The following is a 16,656-nucleotide window of genomic DNA, read 5'->3' as shown; positions in this document are numbered from 1 at the left end:
ATGCATATTCTATTATTGGCCTAACCAAGGTTAAATAACATTTTAGTTTTATGTTATTTGATTTATACATTAAAAAAAAAAAACCTAATGCTTTTTTAGATTTTTTAGTAGTTTCATCAATATGGGGATTCCATGACAGTTTTTCATTTATTATTTTGCGTTTTTAGTCTGTGTTAATGGCTTACCATGAATAAGATAAGTAGAATTTATTTTAATTTAGGTTTTTTTTTTTTTTTTTTTGTTACTCTTAATAACTGACATTTTTCTGGATGGAAATTCTGGATTCCTATTTCTGTAATTCATCTATATTTAGATCTAGATCTAAATTTATGGTGAAAAGGTGAAAGGCCATTCATATTAACTGAGGACTGCTGAAAAAAAAAAAGAAAGAAGAGAAAGGAAAGGAAAAGGGGGAATGTGGCATGGTCTCAAAAGTAACGATAATGTAAATGATTGTGTAGGCTAGTGATTTGTCCTTGAAATCCCAACGTTCTTTACATCTAGAGCTCTCCTTTGTAAGAAAAGCAATTAATTAAGCAACAATCAACTTCGTTCTTAACGAAACTGACAACCATGAAAAACAACATCTTTGACTAGATCCTAATCTACACAAACTATTTTTCAATATGGCTTTTGTTATATAGATCTAGTTCTTTTTTGTTTAAAATAATGTGATTCAGAAGCAATGCCGGAATCGTATGTAGATAGAGACTAGATTTAGACATTACTCATTAGTAGGACATTAGTACTCCTCTACACTACAGTAACTTACACTGTACTTACAGTTCAGTCTTCTCAAGTCTCAGACTCTGTCTCTGAGACTGCAGACTCTGACTCTGTAGTGTAACTGTTGCACTAACCTGTATCTACTATCTAGAGTCTACTATCAGTATCAGCTATCTATACTCTTTTTACTCTACACTTACATTTTACAAGTTACTTTAGTTACACTGTGACTATAAGTCTCAGGGTTCGTAGCGCTCCTAAAAACTCCTAAAATCTCCTAAAAAATGAAAAGTCTCCTAAAATCCTAAAATTCTCCTAAAAATTGCCGAAAGTCTCCTAAAATTTTGTCCACTCTCCTAAAATTTTAACCCAATATTTTTTTAAAAATATAATTTTGCTTATTTCTTGTTAAAAATGTGAGGGGATAACAGCGTTACTAGGCATTCTGATCGCATGACCTTACGGGCTGGCTGTGTTAATGACCTGACTAGTGACGCGTCTACACCGCCTTTCACTCACTTGTGAAGCGCGACCTCGTGATTGAAGATGGCCTTGGCTCAAGCAAGCATTTCACCTGGACTGGCAGTATTTTTCTGAAGTCAGCGTAGAAATGTTTGTTTCCATTTATTGTTACCACTAAAGACGCTCTAGATCTAGTCTGTAGTGACTATTGTCTATAATTAGAGCAATTACCAGACTAATTTGTAGGCTACATCCCTCCGGGCCCTCCCTCACCTAAAATCTTCTTGTTGTAAGTGTAAGAGTGACTTCGCGTGGAAAGTCGGTAAATCTTCTAGATCTAGCTAGTCTCTAGTAACTGTAATAGTATTTAGATTTAGATCTAAATTAGATCTAGTGAAGATAATTCGCACCTAACCTGAAAACTCCGTGAATTTTAGTCAATTTAATGATCTCGATACATCTAATGTCTAGATTACTCTAGAAATACGCTAGATTCTAGATTTACGCTAAATCACTTAGAGTCTAGTGAAGATAATTAACACAAAGAAGTGAAAAGTCCGCAAATTTAGTGACTTAGATCTAGACTCTCGATCTACGGTATATCCAGTGAAGATAATTCGCATACTGCCGCGAAAAGTCCGCAAATTTTATTGACTTAGATCTAGACTCTAGATCTATGGTATATTCAGTGAAGATAATTCGCACACAGCCGCGAAAAGTCCGCGAATTTTAGTGAAATTATATATAGACTCTAGATTAACTATAAAGCACTAGAATCTAGTGAAGATAATTCTCCCACAGCCGTGAAAAGTCCGCAAAATTTAGTGACTTAGAGTTAAAGTTCGCGAATTTTACCGAATTAGCTTTAGAGTCTAGATCTTCTGTAAATTTAGTGAAGATAATATTCACACAGTGAAAAGTCCGCGAATTTTCGTGACTTTGATGTAGACTCTAGATTTACACTAAATATATATAGTGAAAATATTTCTCTGAAAAGTCCGCGAATTTTAGTGACTTAGATCTAGAGTGACTTAGATCTAGAGTCTAGATCTACTGTAAATTCAGTGAAGATAATTCTCTCACAGCCGTGAAAAGTCCGCGCATTTTAGTGATTTAGATCAAAAGAGTCTAGATGTACTGTAGATTTAACGAAAATATTTCGCATACAGCTGTGAAAAGTCCGTAAAAATTATTTCACTCGTAAAAGCCAGGGAAACTAGGCCTATATGGTTGAAAAAGATTCTGCTAGGAAAAAAAACGTTAATAGGTCTAATCCCCCCCCCCCCCCCCCAAAAAAAAAGCCATTTTTTAGTAAGCAAATGTCAACTAAACATTCAAATAGGCCAATATTACCCTATATATTACTGGCTCTGTTTATGAAAAGGATTTAAGTTAACTAATAGAAGAATAAAACATAACCTCAAATGCACACCATGACTCTAGTATCTATAAGATACACATAGGAACTAAAAATGTACATTTCCATCACAGAGAAGATGCATCATCAATAAGGCATCTCTAAGAATGCTTCTTATTTTAAAAAAATGGAAAAGTAAACATTTGTAATGTTTTTAAATAAATCTTTGAAAAAAAAAATGGTTGTTTGAGGTTTTGGGATGACAGTCAAGTTGTTACTTGATTAAAAGATAACTTTCATTACATTTTCTGTGGACATACCACAGCTGATAACATTGTTTCTGTGGCATATTGGCAAGATATTTATTATTTTAAAAATCAAATAACAATAATTGATTTGATAAATGCTTAGTTTTGTGTATGTTTTACTATGTATCACACAAACGGATAGGAAACACACACACACATCATACATTTCATCCTTAAAAAACCTCCTAAAATCTCCTAAAATTTTGTCATGGAAAAGTGCTACTAACCCTGAAGTCTATAGTCTATACTGACTTGACTATACTATACACTACAAACAATACATTACAAGTACAGTGACTGAGTGAGTCTACACTTAGTCTACAGTTACAGACTCACACACAGTCTACAGTCTCAGACTCTGACTCCGTCTCTACTTAACTGAGTATAATTATTATAATATAACTCCCTACTCAACTCTTAGTTTAAACAGTACTGACTCTAGGCCCTAGGCTAAAAACTCTAAAAAAAGTCTACTCTCAGAGTCTAGACTAGTACTTCAGTAGACTGAATAGATTCTCAGACTCAGTCTGTGTCTCGACTCTATACTCTAGATCTAGAGTTAGTTAGAAAGTCTAGACTGTCTAAGTCTAGAATCTATATTAGAGCCACATTAGAGTAGTAGGAGTAGACTAGAGTCTCAGTGACGTCAGTCTAGCTAGACTCTGCTAGACTAGGTCACTAGATTATAGAAGATATCTATAGTTATAGACTTAAGACTATGTATAATGTATATGACTTCTATAGTATTTTCTATATTCTATAGACTATAGACATAGTCACTAGTGTCTAGAGTAGTACTAGTAGTGTAGACAAAGACATCTAGTAGATCTAGTCATAGATTATGATATATAGAGTTTCTAAGACTAAGACTATTTAAAAGACTCAAAATAGCACTAGATCTATATTATATTATACTTTATAAATATAATATCTAGATTGAATAGATAGATATTGTTTAGATCTCAATGATTGTGTAAAACATAAATCTTCTCTTTTGTCAACTTTTTAAGTCTGCATATAACTATACTCGTCTTTATTAGATGTAATTTATAAGACAGATTGGTAACAGAAATGCTCATGCACGTTGAATATATATATAGGTTTAGATCTCTATTAGCAGACGATTCCTTAATATATAGAACAATAAAAACAACACAAGATACGGAAATTTTACAAAGAGAATTAGATGAATTACAGAAATAGGAATCAAATTGGAGTAACAAAAAAACTAAAACGAATTAATTCCACTTATCTTATTCATGGTTTACCAGTAACATAAACTAAAATCACAAAATACCTAGGTGTTATAATAAATGAAAAACTGTCATGGAATCCCCATATCGCTGAAACTATCAAAGCATTAGGGTTTATTAAAAGAAATTTCCATAAATCAAATAAGAACATAAAACTAAAATGTTATTTAACCTTGGTTAGGCCAATAATAGAATATGCATCCTCTGGGACCCATTAACTCAAGAAAACATTACAAAACTGGAACACACACAAAATAGAGCATTGAAATTCATAACAAACGAATATTCACATTTGACTAAAGTAACACCTTTAGTAAAATCACCAAATTTAGAAAGCCTTAAGGATAGAAGACTTAAAAGTAAAGTAGCAATTATACATAAAACACTGAACCATAATCTTCAAATACAAAAACAAAATCTAATAAAATACTCAGAAAGACACAAAGATAAAGGCACATTCCTAGTTCCATATGCTAGGACAAATTTGTACAAATGCTCTTTCTTCCCTAGTGCTATTAGAGCATTGAATGGGCTGCCTGAGCTAGCCAGGAAAATTAGTGACTTGGCAGAATTTAGGTCATTGGTTAATATGCATGACGTGTAGGACGTAATCATCTTCTTTTTTTGAAGTAATGTCTGTATTATATAAGATAAGATATGCCTTTTTTTTTTTTGCGAGACACGCTAGAAACTATATCAATTTCAACATTCATTTCAAGAAGGCATTTCCATGTGTTATCACCAACACAATTTAAAATCTACTACCCTCTTTAAATATAATGGACACTTTATTCCAAGCAATGTACCATTGACCTGTTGGCATCTTTTGTGTGAACAGAACAGGACCACAACAAGGGATCTTGATGAATACAATGAGGGACTTACGACTATCAAGCCCATTACAAACTTGCATGCTCTTCAGCTTGAAATACCTCTCTCATTAAGTGTCGACTCATCACACCCCTTCTTTATTTAATGTGTTATCTGACTTGGATATTATATTCTTACTACACGAAATATTGCGTTGCATACATCTGGAGAACGAGTTTCTCAAAGTAAAAAAATGCAGTAAAAATTTGCGCCGGACCATGTTGTGAAAGCATGCAGTGCTCACCCATGCCTCCATGCTAACATAAATATATTGGTCTTGGACAGTGATGTCCAAAACATGACACAGTGTTATCAGTCTCTAGAAATTTCTACATAGTGAGATTGCAGAGGATTTTTTCGTGTGTTGGTATAGCTCGTGCTATTTGTGCAGAAAAAGGCTGTGCACAACTGGTCTAAGTGGGTGTCAAGTTAAAAAAAAAAGCACTGGTAGGCCTATAGGGTAAAACTGATGTGGTGAAATCTAACAATCTTTAAAGTCTAATAAAGAAATTATGTTCATTTCATGTTAAGTTTCTAATTATAATAATCTCACATGTTAATATATATATGTATATGTAATAAATATTAATAAATGTCATTTAAATGTAATTTTCAAGTAGAGTCAACACCCATTTCAAAGTGTAACAAGCAATAAATATAGATAATTAGCTCAGTGTAAAATGGTTCAACGAAAAAAAAAATTACCAACAATAGTTTTTTTATTGAGAAAATTTTTTGGAGAACGTCTATGTCGGGGGGTTACACCATGAGCTATCACAATAGGTGACACCAACCCTAATGAAGCCACTAGTTCAGAGCATTTAAGATCTTTTTAGAAGCTAGATAGGACCAGAAAAAAAATTCTAGTGTTTGTTAAGATAAGGGCAAGCTATACTTTTCAACCTTTTGATTTGTTTGTCAGGACCTGAGGAGTGAGTACAACACTGTTCATAATTTTAAAAGATTTTGAGAAGTCTCATTAGTGCATTGCTAAGGAGCTGACAGATGTGCCTGGCATCTGAATCCATATGAAAATATTTGTGACATTTTACACAATGTAACTTTTTATTAGATCTACATTTATTAAATATGTTCAATCTAAATCTAGATCTTCATATTTATACAAAAGTTCAAGATTCTTTAGTATGTAAAATCTATAAAAACAAACTGATTGCAGATCTTTTTAACCTTTAACATTGCTCTCGTTTCTACTGGACTAGAAAGTTTAATGATTGAACTCTATACTACACTAGAGTGACTTGATTGAAGCTAGACAAGAGTCATAACATTATTTTTTGTTCAAGTTTGATCCTGTTCCATTTTCAAAATTCCAACTTCTTCAATTCAAATAATGAGAAGCAGGAGTAATTCTGGCCTTCGGCTGGATTATTATCAACGATTGGTCAACAGATGCATTTTAAGATATCAGGTTAGTGAAACAAAAATGAGCATGCATATCTACTGCTCCCTCTATTCCTTATTTTGTTCTGTAAAATATAAAATCTGATAAAAATGTTAATTTCATGTGCCATTATTTTCATTATCATTTGTTTTGTAGTGCAAAAAAAAAAAAAATGAGAACACCACATGCAAAATTTTTTGTTTCTCTCCTTACAGGGTGGGCATTTACAGCTACCTTTCTTCCTAGATTATATTTAGCTAAGCCCCCCAAAAAAGTAATGTTCCCCTTTCAGACCTTGCAATCTATAGGGAAGATGATGTAAGGTCATCTGTTTCTGTGGCCCATGGTTAATGAGGGTTTCATCTGGCCAGCACAATGACCAATCGCCTTTACTTTCCCCCAACTAATATCATCTACCCATTAAAGCTGGATGGACTCAGAGCCACCCTAAAGATCTCAAAATTTTGGATTTTCAATAGCTTTTCTAGTTTACGAGATCTAAAAGGATGGATTGACGGACAGACAGACAGACCACACTAAACTAATAGCGTCTATTGCCCTTTTGGGGGCTGCTAAAAATTAAATGAATTAATGGAACATAGGGGCTTAGCTGGAGGCACTGTGGCTGAGTGGTTAAGTGCATGGCTTCTGAACTGGGGTCCTGGGTTCAAATTCTGGTGAATCTTTTGTTGAGAGGAATCTGGGAGAATGTTTTCATGCTGATTTTTTGGGGGATGGGGGTAGAAATGTTTCTAGTAGAGTTGTCTATCTCAAGTCTGTTTATTTATACATTTATATTACTATTGTCTTTCAATACAGCATCACACACGTGAAGTCAGTTAAAGTGAAACAGCATTTAATAATAAATTATGTTGAAACAATTTTATCCTGGCTTCATTTCTTACTCACATCTTTCGTTAAAAAAAAAGGATTTATTTCTCATTTATCTGACTAACTTTGTGGTTTTAGTGTTTTTTTTTGTGAAATCAATATCTAGATCTATGCTATGTATTATGCTTATGTAGAATATGAAAATCTTTTCCCAATTAACACCATTAAATGTAAAGATAACTTATAATGACTTTACTTACAACATTATTTGTGAATGAAAGATGTCAAGATTCTTTCCTAGAATACTCTTTAAGGGATCAATGCACATGATTATGATAAATTATAATAAAGTTCCAGACCTTGCAGTTTTCATTTATTTTATAAATTATAACCAGGATTTCAAAAATATATGTTAGTAAAAAAATTTGAACCATTATATAAAGTAAAAAAAAAATGAATTACCCCTATCAGACCTTGCTATCTATAGGGCAGAAGATATGAAGGTCATGTTTCTGTAGCCCACAGTTAACAAGGGTATCATGTGGCCAGGACAATGACCACCTGCCTTTACTTTTCCCCTACCCATTAAAGTTGGGGGGATTCAAAGGTGTCCTAAAAATCCCAAAATTAAAAATCCTTATCTTCATCCGGATTTACTAGTGGCTAAATTTTAGCCAAAGGACGATCTTCATTTGTTTATATACGTATATATATATATATATATTGTAAAGAAATGTGACACAAGCCAGTGAGGCTAGTACTTACTGAAATTCGCTAGTGTGTTGAAGCATTAAACATTCTTATATATATATATTTATATATTTACAGCATATTGTCAGTTGCACAGTAGTATTTTTATTTTCTTTTACCCAAGGCAAGTCTATTACAAGTCATCTAGAACAATTTAAGGGATCTAAGAATGTGTCATAAAAACCTTATGGCAGGCGTTTCCCTCGTGTGAACATCAAACTCTTTTACCACATGTACCAGTATTAATATTTTTCTCTGCTTATTTTGGCAATTATATATTTGCCATTCTTAAGTTAAAGCTATATTTCTTTCTGACTCTCACTTTTGTTATAAACTTAGTTGCAGTACATTTAAATGTCTTTTTTAGAATGTCAGTACTGGATTGATAGCGTGCCCAGACTCCTATGATGCTTTTTTCATCCTGCATAAATCAATAAATGTCCCAAGTGGGAAAAGTGTGCTAAAAAAAACAAAGGATATCTTGAAACGCAAAAAAGGCAAACTAATTCCTTTGCCTTTTGAAGTTATAGATGAGCATCATGATGTTGAGGTTTAGCCTTTATTAACATTTTTGTTCAACAAGTTTTTTTTTCAGTTCTACATTTTTCCTTGTCATTTTATTTACATTTTGTTTGAATTGTTTGGTTTCAATGTTGAGCTTGTAAGCCTCTTTATTTTGGAGTTTCTAGAGATCTTGTCATTTTTGTTTAGTGAAAAAAAATTGTAAAAAAAATGTGTGCAATTATAATCTGGATTTTTAAAAAATACAATGTCCTTTGCTCCCCTAACCAAAGGATATGTGTGAAGATAAATTACTGCATGATTATGTTTTTTGTTTGAAAGAAATGTACAAATTAGATTCTAAATAAAACTCTAAAAATAAAAAGAAAATGTTATTTTATAGATTTGGGTAAAGTCTAAGAAAATAGATCTTAATGTTCAAATAAAATTAGTCCATAAAAATGAACTGTTTGTAAAATGTTTTGTTTGTTTGTGTTTTACATGTTTCGGATGTTCCTTCAGAGTTGAAGAACTAACTGATTGTACATATTTATTCAATTTTTTTCCCCTAAGAATCCAGCCAGTGGATTAATAGCTGGCAATGAAAAAAATCACTCATGGGTGAGAGATAATGTCTACTGTATTATGGCTGTGTGGGGTCTGGCTCTGGCCTATAGAAAGACTGTTGACCTGGATGAAGATAGAGCCAAGGCTTATGAATTGGAAAAGGTAACAAAAAATATTTTTGTTTGACAAAGAGATAAGTCTGTTGACCGTTTATTTTATTTTTTTAGTCATTATGGTTGCAAGATATTTTAATTTTTATTCGTAGTTTTCCTTTTTCTTCTTCTTTCTCATTTTTATGCTGGAGCGTTCAGATGACTAGACCACTATATGAGATGAACTGTTGGAGCGTTCAGATGATTAGACCAATACATGAGATGAACTGTTGGAGCATTCAGATGACTAGATCAATATATGAGATGAACTGTTGGAGTGTTCAGATGACTAGACCAATACATGAGATGAACTGTTGGAGCGTTCAGATGACTAGACCAATATATGAGATGAAGTGTTGGAGCGTTCAGATGACTAGACAAATACATGAGATGAACTGTTGGAGCATTCAGATGACTAGACCAATATATGAGATGAGCTGTTGGAGCGTTCAGATGACTAGACCAATATGAGATGAGCTGTTGGAGCGTTCAGATGACTAGACCAATATGAGATGAGCTGTTGGAGCGTTCAGATGACTAGACCAATATGAGATGAACTGTTGGAGCGTTCAGATGACTAGACCAATATAAGAGATGAACTGTTGGAGTGTTCAGATGACTAGACCAATACATGAGATAAACTTTTGGAGCGTTCAGATGACTAGACCACTATATGAGCTGAACTGTTGGAGTGTTCAGATGACTAGACCACTATATGAGATGAACTGTTGGAGCGTTCAGATGACTAGACCACTAAATGAACTGAACTGTTGGAGCGTTCAGATGACTAGACCAATTTAGGAGATGAATTGTTGGAGCGTTCAGATGACTAGACCAATATATGATATGAACTGGGCAGTGGTTTCCAAATCAGTGAGCTCCATATAGTTTTCTTTCTATTGGGGTGTTTTGGGGTCAGTGTCTTGTACGGGCCTCATGGTAAAGAGAACAATTTTGAAAGACATGATCAGCATTCTCTGGTGGCACTCCACATGGGCAGATTTCACTGGTTCCAATTTTGAGCTTCTGGTACATATGCTGTCTCATTCTGTTGTGTCTGGTCCTGAGTCGAAAGATTAGACGTTGATCTTGTCGGGATAGCTTATCATAGGCATCATCTTTCTTGTGATTCAGATGAGAGCATGTCTATTTCTCATTTATTTTATTTACAATTAGTTTCTTCATTTCTTCTGGATAGAGTGCAATGTTTAATTGTGAATTTATTCTCCTGCTCTTGTCGAGTGTGTCAGCCTTCTCATTTCCTTCTCATTTTTTATGTGCTGGTATCCATTGAATAACAGTTATTTTGCTGTTTAGTTTTCCATAATGAAAGAAACTTGATAAAAATATTTTCAAATGCAAAGTTAAGTAAGAACCTTTTCTCACAATTTTATAAGCCAGTAACTATGAAAGGTTTTTTTTAACTGTTTCAACTTAAACTCAATTATCTTCTTTCATGTCAATAAAAAAAAAATTTCATCCATTACTTGTTTTGGTAATTGCAGGCAGTAGTGGAAGCAATGAGGGGACTGTTGCGGGCCATGCTGATGCAGAGTGAGAAGGTGGAAAGTTTCAAGCGAACTCAGAGCCCCAGAGATGCTCTGCATGCCAAATACAGTAGCATCACTGGCAAGACGGTTGTGGGAGACTATGAGTGGGGTCATCTTCAGATTGATGCTACATCTCTGTATCTCTTGGCTTTGGCTCAGATGACAGCCTCAGGTATGCATATACAACATACAAGAGTGTGTTTTTGATGTCAGTTTATAACTTAAAGCACATTTATATGTTCCCACAGAAAAGAATACTTAGGATTCGTCATTCAGTTTGTTCTGATGATAAACATTGGTTTCTTGTTTAGAAGTATAGTTTGAGCACTAAGACATTATTTTCTTTATTTCAATTAAGTCTTACTGGCTCTGACATGTTCTCCGGATGGAGGACAATCGCATTCCAAAAATCAATCTGTACTGGCAACTTGCGTCTGGCTCAAGAAAAACTGGTCGCCCCCCACCTCCGTTACGTTGATGTGATAAAAAGGGATTTAATATCAGTAAACATTGATACTGACCATTGGGAAGACATACATAGCCTTGGACCGCACTAGTTGGAGAGAGACGGTGACCAAGAACGCTATAGACATCAAGAAAACATGGGCCTCGAATCTTGAAGAAAAGCCAGCTCCTCTACCACCAAAGCGAACGCCACCTTGACATGTAATATATGTGGGCAGGAGTGTCTTTCCAAATATGGATCCACAGCCAAATGAAAAAGTGTTTGAGATGAACCATAGTTGTTTAACGACTGAAGGGGGCCAATGAGTGATGATTATATATTATATTTGCTGTTGGTCATTTTCATTCTTAATCTGTAACAGCTTTAAATGTCACTTGCTAAATCTGTATAATTTTTAAAACACTTCCTTCATTATGTAATACCGTTAGACTGTAGTGTAGAACAATGGTAGACTGTAAATATAGTCGAAATTAAGAATAGCTTAGTGCTTATCTTATCGTTTACATGAAGGTACATAAATAATTGTCTGTTTTGTTTGCTTATCCAAGGTCTGGTCATTGTTTTCACCCTTGATGAAGTGGCCTTTGTTCAGAACCTTGTCTTCTATATTGAGGCTGCCTACAGGACACCAGTAAGTCAACATTTATTGTCTGGTAGTTCTTTTTTTTTTTAAGTCACAAAAGTCTGAAGTTATTGATTTGCTCTATTCTATTTGTTAGGATTATGGTATCTGGGAAAGAGGTGACAAAACAAACCATGGATTACCTGAACTGAATGCCAGTTCGATAGGAATGGCAAAAGTAGGTGTTTTTTTTTAAGCTATTTTTTTTTTCCTTTTTTTGTAATCATTTGTCTCCATTTTTTAGCCATGAAAGTTTGTCATAATATGTAGTTTCTCCAAAGAAACTATATTAGTTAATATAGAACTGTAAATGTAATTTTTTATTGTAAATTGAATTTCAAATCCTATTTTCACTGCTTCATAAAAAATGGCTGCAATTGATCAAGGAGGTTCACGAACAATGTACAAAATTTTAAGTGTAATTTTTCTTATTACAAAAAATAGGCCATCTTTCCAGATTGATGTAGGGCCGAATAGTTTTTGTTTGAGGTGAATGTTTAGGCCAATAATCTAGATCCTTTTTTCTTTTTTTAAATAAAATTTATTAGATTTGTTTACATTTCTACTTGGTCCCTAACGCCTGAAACGCAATTGTTTTCAGGCTGCTTTGGAAGCAATAAATGAGCTTGATTTGTTTGGTTCACGTGGAGGCCCTGCTTCTGTTATTCACGTGCTTCCTGATGAGGCTCAGCAGTGTCAAGCCATTCTTCAATCCATGCTGCCCAGGGAATCTATTTCTAAGGTAGCTAGACATTTTTTAAATTCCAATCAATATTTTTGTTTTAGGAAAGGGTATAATAGTATAGTAAAATATAGTAGGAATACATTTTTTAAAATATTGAAAATACTTTCTTTATTTCCTTAAATGTGATATTATGGCATTATTCAAAATGAAATAAAACAGATATTTTTCAAAAGTTGCATAATGCCAATTTCTTTTAAGAAATGATTTGAATATATTGATAAAATTATAGAGAGGCTTTCAGGTGCTTTGTTTTTTTTTTCTTTTCTTATCATACACCTCTCTTTCCTTTGAATAAATCAAGCCTGTCTTCCACTAACATGATCTATTTTTTAAATACATATCTTTGTGTTGAATGTAACAAAGACAATAAAATACACATTTAGTTTTCACGTTACTGTTCCATTTCTACCTAGACAAAAATCATTGACATAGGAAGTGAGTACTGTTACAACAATTGTTATTTGTTCATATGTAACAATGACTAACATAAAAGCCATACACTCTTTTGTTTAATGTGATTATGAAATAATACCCTTTTTTTCTGCAGTCATCTTGATTTTCATTACCAATCATAGCAGAATTAATTTTATGCTGAACCCTTTCAGTTTTGTTATGATTGTTACAATAAGCACTGTAATTTAATTTTTTTTAAAGTATTTCTTTTCTTAACATCGTTGTAAACAAATATTAGCAACTTTGCTCATAAATATAATTGAACATTAGTGCATACATATTTAAAGTTTTAGCTAGTTCTTTTTTTCCCTTCTAGGAAGTAGATGCAGCACTTTTGACTGTGATAAGTTTCCCAGCCTTTGCTGTGGATGACCCAGAGCTGATTGCTTTGACACACAAAACTATAAAAGAAAAGTTAGAGGTAACCGATTTTGTCATTTTAAGGCAGCTGAATTTCTTTCATTTAATATTCACTTAACTGTAGCATTACTTTTTTAACCAGAATAGTTAGGATTTATTATGCAAAAATATCATCTTTTGTTTTGTAAGCATACAAATGTACATTTAACAACTGATTTAAATTGTGTTTATCTTGTAGGGACCCTATGGGTGTTGTAGATTTCTAAGAGATGGTTATAAAACTGCTAAAGAGGTATGTACTTTAGCATTCCTATTATTGCTGAGTTCTGTATATCTCAAACATTTGACATAGAATAAACTCATATTTACAAATACTTTTAGTTTGCTTGAAAAATTCTTGATATGTTTTATTAATGTTATAGAGCCACTGTCTATATAATTGATGTAGAGGCTTAATTCTTGCATGATACTAGTCAAGTCAATACAATAGATGTAATAGTTAAACTCTTACAGGATGCTAGACGAGTTAGTATAATTAGTATAATGATTAAACTCTTACAGGATGCTAGACGTTTACATTATGAGCCTTGGGAGTTGATGGTGTTTGAGAAAATTGAATGCCAGTGGCCACTTTTCTTTGCATATTTAGTTTTGGATGGTTTGTTTAATAATAACCAAGATCAGGTTTGTGCTGATTTTTTCTTCTAAATCATGTAATAAAGTTTTTAAAATGTTCTTTATTTTTGTTCATATTTTCAATATTGTGTCTAAGATTTTTGTGAAATACATACAGACTATATAATATTTACAATAATATTAATTTTATGCTGATAGTTCACTTTTCGTATATATAATATATATATATATATATATATATATATATATATATATATTTGTTTTGAAATTTTAGGTTGCAGAATACCAGAAAAAATTAGATAATGTTCTTCTAAAGACAGAGGATGGAATACCTTATGTCCCAGAATTGTATGCAGTGCCAAGAGACTCTGTAAATTCTCAGCTTTTCTTTTATATATTGTTAATTAGATTTTTTTTTTTTTAATTGTAAATCCATTTTTAGAGCATGGTAAATTTATACATTGTTTCAAAGAAGAGTATAAAATCTCATACAAATGTAATTCAAGAACATGCAATATTTTTGTTGAAAGAAGCTATTATAAATGGTCACTATTTCATAAATAGCACATTATTGTTTGTTAATTTTCCTTATTTCTTAATTTTTGTAAATAATTGTGTTTGAAAGGTTGAGAAAGAATATGAAAATCCTAACAGTCAAGCTCGTACACCTGCTGGTAAAATGCCACATATGTGGGGACAGTCAATGTACATACTAGGTCGGCTTATGATAGAGGTGAGTTTTTAAACATGAAATAAAGTCAAAATCATCATTTTACATCTCTTGAAATTTTTTTTTTAAATTTTTGTTTCCATTCTTGAAATAAAGTTAAACTACCTTCTTCAAAAGTTAGCTAAAAGTATTTAATCAGGCTAAAACTAATTAATTTTACTTACACTTTTTAGCATAATGACTCAGCTGTCTACTAGTATTGTAAAATATATCCTGGTGGTCATTTTACATTACTTAAAGTCATTTTTGTTTTCATTTTTTTTTTAAAGAAAATCTGCATAGCAATAGTATCTTTAGTTTTAAAATGTTGGCACTAAACAAAAAATAGCATAGCTTAATAAGTCTTAAACCAGAGGATATTTTAAAATCATTCAATTTCAACTTTATTCTAAATTTAAGTTAGGCACTAGATATGCTGATTTAGTATGAAAAAAAACAACAACTCTGCAATATTTCAGGGCTTTCTTTCACCTGGTGAACTAGATCCACTGAACAGGAGACATGTGACTGAAACCAAGCCTGATGTTGTTGTACAGGGTAGGTTGTCTTTGTTTTTATACAACTAAACCTGAACATAACTTTACAAAATAAACTAGAACTCAAGGTCAAACCAAACTGAAGCTCAACTTTGACAACATTAAGTTTGGTTGTCATCTCTAATAAAGAATGAGTTGACATTTTTAGTATACGACTAATCTATATGAATTCATTAACTACATATTTAAAATTTGATTCATCTTTCTACTAAAGATTAATTTAACATTATTCATTATTAGAAAAAGACCAATCTATATTTACTCACTGATTACATATTATCCTTTTTTCATTTGATATTTATAGAACTATTCTGAACAACTATTTAACCTCCTTTCACAATGAAATATGTTTTTAATTCATTTTTGGTGAGCAACATTTTTGTTTCGATTTCTTACATGTTTTAACATTTGATTTCAGTTGTGCTGCTTGCAGAAGACAGCATGATACAAGACAAAATGGCTCTTCATGGTATTGAGCTTCAGACTGTGGCAGAAGTTGCTCCTATACAAATCCACCCAGCCAGAATTTTGTCCAAAATTTATTCTCTTCTCGGTTTGTTTTCTTTTCTGCTCTTTGTTTTAAAATTGTATTTTTTCATTGGATACATTTGTTCTTCCCAACTAAGGTATGAGCCCAAATCACTAGTGATCCAATTTTCTCTTCACAATTATATCACTTCTAGGTAAGAATAAAAGATTGGGTTTGACAGGCCGAGCATCCTCAAGTGAAATCGGACTCTTGGCTACAAGCAAGCTATACATGCTCCATGATAAGATCCTAGCCTTCGTGCCACAGGTAAGGAAGTTTTGTTAACATTATTCATCACAGATGATTAGTCTTTGATTTTTTTTGTTTAACAATTAATTTTGAGCTGGTTATATCATTTTGAACTTTAAATATGTATACATAAATTTTATAACTTGTGTCTGACTGCTGGTAAAAATTCTGCAACAGAGGGTTTGAAACAATCTTTTAAATAACAAATGATGTTTTTGTTAAATGCAAAGCATTTTACATAGTTCATTTTATTTTTATTTATTATTTAATATGAGTTTTATCCTAATGATGCTTCCCATTGAAAATTCAAAATCTTAAGTGTCTACATGTCAGTTCCTACCAATTCTTTCAAGAAAAAGGAAACTGAAATGGGAGACAGGAGGGGATTATTTTTGTATTTTATATTTACCTTTAATTATGCAAGTCATTTTCAAAGGTTATTCAAAAGAAACTGATAATCAGTTGAGATTCTTTAGTTTAATAATATATGTACTTTCTTTACAGCCTTTTTTTTTTCATTATATATTCATATATATGCATATTCACTCATTAAAACAAGCAATCTATGAGTGTGTTTTTGAAAACATATTTTCTCATTTAT

At 32.5% G+C, this 16,656-nt stretch overlaps 1 protein-coding gene across 26 annotated transcripts in view; it reads left to right on the top strand.

The window, feature by feature from the left end:
- The first annotated feature begins 521 nt into the window (after positions 1 to 521).
- The window catches only part of LOC106059418 (probable phosphorylase b kinase regulatory subunit alpha), a 49,288-nt gene continuing 33,153 nt past the window's right edge, over positions 522 to 16,656 (top strand). For 16 of the 26 annotated variants that reach the window (XM_056037693.1, XM_056037690.1, XM_056037686.1 and 13 more), the window contains exons 1-16: positions 523 to 696; positions 6,085 to 6,405; positions 8,327 to 8,509; positions 9,034 to 9,189; positions 10,685 to 10,901; positions 11,744 to 11,826; positions 11,915 to 11,995; positions 12,419 to 12,559; positions 13,332 to 13,436; positions 13,614 to 13,667; positions 13,937 to 14,059; positions 14,286 to 14,381; positions 14,637 to 14,744; positions 15,200 to 15,278; positions 15,696 to 15,830; positions 15,961 to 16,073. In XM_056037693.1, the coding sequence (XP_055893668.1) occupies positions 6,328 to 6,405; positions 8,327 to 8,509; positions 9,034 to 9,189; positions 10,685 to 10,901; positions 11,744 to 11,826; positions 11,915 to 11,995; positions 12,419 to 12,559; positions 13,332 to 13,436; positions 13,614 to 13,667; positions 13,937 to 14,059; positions 14,286 to 14,381; positions 14,637 to 14,744; positions 15,200 to 15,278; positions 15,696 to 15,830; positions 15,961 to 16,073 (1,752 nt within the window). In that variant the 5' untranslated portion in view covers positions 523 to 696; positions 6,085 to 6,327. Of the gene's footprint in view, positions 697 to 6,084; positions 6,406 to 8,326; positions 8,510 to 9,033; positions 9,190 to 10,684; positions 10,902 to 11,743; positions 11,827 to 11,914; positions 11,996 to 12,418; positions 12,560 to 13,331; positions 13,437 to 13,613; positions 13,668 to 13,936; positions 14,060 to 14,285; positions 14,382 to 14,636; positions 14,745 to 15,199; positions 15,279 to 15,695; positions 15,831 to 15,960; positions 16,074 to 16,656 lie in introns of all 26 variants that reach the window. The other 10 variants (XM_056037676.1, XM_056037698.1, XM_056037697.1 and 7 more) reach the window with 7 other exon arrangements.

Source organism: Biomphalaria glabrata, chromosome 8 (genome assembly GCF_947242115.1).
Source record: "Biomphalaria glabrata chromosome 8, xgBioGlab47.1, whole genome shotgun sequence".
Taxonomy (NCBI): domain Eukaryota; kingdom Metazoa; phylum Mollusca; class Gastropoda; family Planorbidae; genus Biomphalaria; species Biomphalaria glabrata.
This window is presented reverse-complemented; position numbering and strand designations above follow the sequence as displayed.